The sequence below is a fragment of the Bison bison genome, unplaced genomic scaffold (assembly GCF_000754665.1).
Source record: "Bison bison bison isolate TAMUID 2011002044 unplaced genomic scaffold, Bison_UMD1.0 scf7180017864302, whole genome shotgun sequence".
NCBI classification, from domain to species: Eukaryota; Metazoa; Chordata; class Mammalia; order Artiodactyla; family Bovidae; genus Bison; species Bison bison.
In genome coordinates this window covers 3232293-3234395 of record NW_011494874.1, presented here as the reverse complement: position 1 = coordinate 3234395, position 2103 = coordinate 3232293, and the positions used below count along the sequence as shown (strand labels likewise).

General features: G+C 67.2%; 1 protein-coding gene across 1 annotated transcript in view; it reads right to left on the bottom strand.

The window, feature by feature from the left end:
- Positions 1-2103, bottom strand: part of BEGAIN (brain-enriched guanylate kinase-associated) — an 18564-nt gene that overhangs the window by 14244 nt on the left and 2217 nt on the right. Inside the window, exons 3-4 of the mRNA XM_010851423.1 lie at positions 1082-1278; positions 616-731 (exon numbers count right to left, since the gene is read on the bottom strand). Of these exons, the coding sequence (XP_010849725.1) occupies positions 616-731; positions 1082-1278 (313 nt within the window). The remainder of the gene's footprint in view (positions 1-615; positions 732-1081; positions 1279-2103) is intronic.

Genomic DNA, 2103 nt, shown 5'->3' with positions numbered 1-2103 from the left:
TGGCAGGGGGCACCCTGATACCCCTGCCAGCCCGGCCGGCCCCCCAGGGAGCGTCACGGGGCTGAGTGCTCCAGGGCAGTGTCCTGCTCCACGCAGGCCCTGAGCCCAGGCTTCCCCATCAGCGGGAGGGCAGGTCACAAAACCCAGCCAGACCACGCCCACCTCCGGGCAAGATTCCGCCGCCCAGTCCCGTCCATCACTCAGACCCGCACTGGCCCCGCCTCGCCCGGCTCCGGGCTGCGCCGGAGTCCTCCTGGGTCCCTTCCTTCCCACCCTGTCCTTGCCGTCCGCTGGGTCAGGGACCTTCCCTCGGGGCTGTTTCTGGGCTGCCCGCTCAGGCCCTGGCTCCCGGGACAGCCTGCTTTCCTCCACTGGGTCTCATTCCCGTGGGGACGATACCCCGGGCACTGGCCTGCCCTCCCGTGGGACCGCCTCCTTCCCACACCCCCTTGCCCCATTCCCCGGCACTGTGTCTGGGCGGCGGAGCCGGGGACCAGCAGCACGTGTTGTTCAAAGGCTGTGCAGACGGCGGGAGGAGAGACGCTTGTCTCCTCTCTGGGGCTGCAAGATCTGGGGCTGCAAGATCTGGGGCGTGTTTATGTCCCTAGGGCCTACCGTGAGGCTGGGTAAATGGTGGGGGGCGTGGAAAAGTCTCCCAAGTCGTCCCTTCTCCACCGCGGGGCTGGTGAGGCCCACCTTGCTCCCTCCCCCACCCAGCATCTCACGGTCCCCTGGGAGCGGACCCCCTGGAACTCAGGCTGACGGCCCGGGGACTGGCTGGCAGCTCTCCGTGTCTCAGGCCCGTCCAGCCCCTGGGCAGCCCCTCGGCTGACTCTGCCACAACCTCACCAGCATCGCCACGGGCATGGGAACGGGGTCTCTGGACCCGGCCACCAAGGCGCCAGGTCCTGTAGGAGCCTGCGTGTGTGTGTCTGTGCGTGTGCGTGTGGGGGAGAGGGCTGTCACAGGGCTGGCCTGGGGCCCCCAGCCAGGAGGGGTCCCCCTGCTCAAGCCAGGAGGAGCGGACGGAGGGCAGGGATTCTATGCTTGCCCAGGCCCCGCCCTCTCCGGCTCCGCTAACCGAGGTCATCCAGGGGCACCCTCCTGCTTCCGTCCTCAGGGCCAGTGACACGACTGCTCTTCCGCCCAGAGACCTGGAGACGCCGCAGGAGCCCTTTCACCTCGCCTACCCCGCATCTTATCAGGCAGCCGGCCTGGGAGCCCTCCGTGGGCGGGCAGATCCGGGGGTGCTGGGGGCCAGGCCCAACAGGGTCACCTCTGGGCAGGTGGACGGAGCAGCTGCAGAGTCACCCCCGGCTTTGCACATGCTGCCCTTCCTGCTCTGAACACCCCCTTTTTTTGCTCTTCTGTTCATTCTGTTTACCTCCTCCAGGAAGCCCTCCCTGACCTCTCTAACCTTGCTCTGGTTGGGGCCGCCTCTCCCTAGCCTGGGTGCCGGCACCCCGCACAGACACACGACGTCACTGGGGCCGAGCCGCCAGGCCTTCGCTTTTAGCCCAGTCGGCAGACGGGGCAAGCCGCCACATCCTCTGTTGGGTTCCCTCCCTCACCTGCCTAGGAAACGTCTTCAGGAGCTCTTCTCTGCTCGATGTCCCCACGCCTCCCACCCCCCCGCCCCACTCACAGCTGAAGACCTCGCTTCCTTCTCCACTGAAGACGGAGAAACCGCCTGAAGGGAACTTCGGCAGATGCCACCGTCAGCGCCCCCCCCCCGCACCCCCCCCCAAGCATCTGCCTGCCTGTTACTACAGACACCCTGCCAGGCAGCCCCTCCGCCCACTCCAGGCGTGGCTCCAGCCCAGTCTCCCCTCCCCCACCAACCGCCCATTTCTCCCTCTCTCCCGGCTCCTCTTCCGGCACACAGGCATGCAGGTAGGCTTCCCACATTGCGAACAACCCTCTGCTGGCCCTCCAGTACCATCCTCATTCTCAGCTCCGAGACACGTCGTGTGTCCTCACTCCTGGCCCACTAGGACCAGGGCCTGACCTGGCTCTCGTCCCCTCGAGGCCACTGAACCGGCTCCTGCCCGGCCCTTCTCAGTGCTCACGTGGCCTCAACCCTTAGCACCCAGCGTGCAGTGG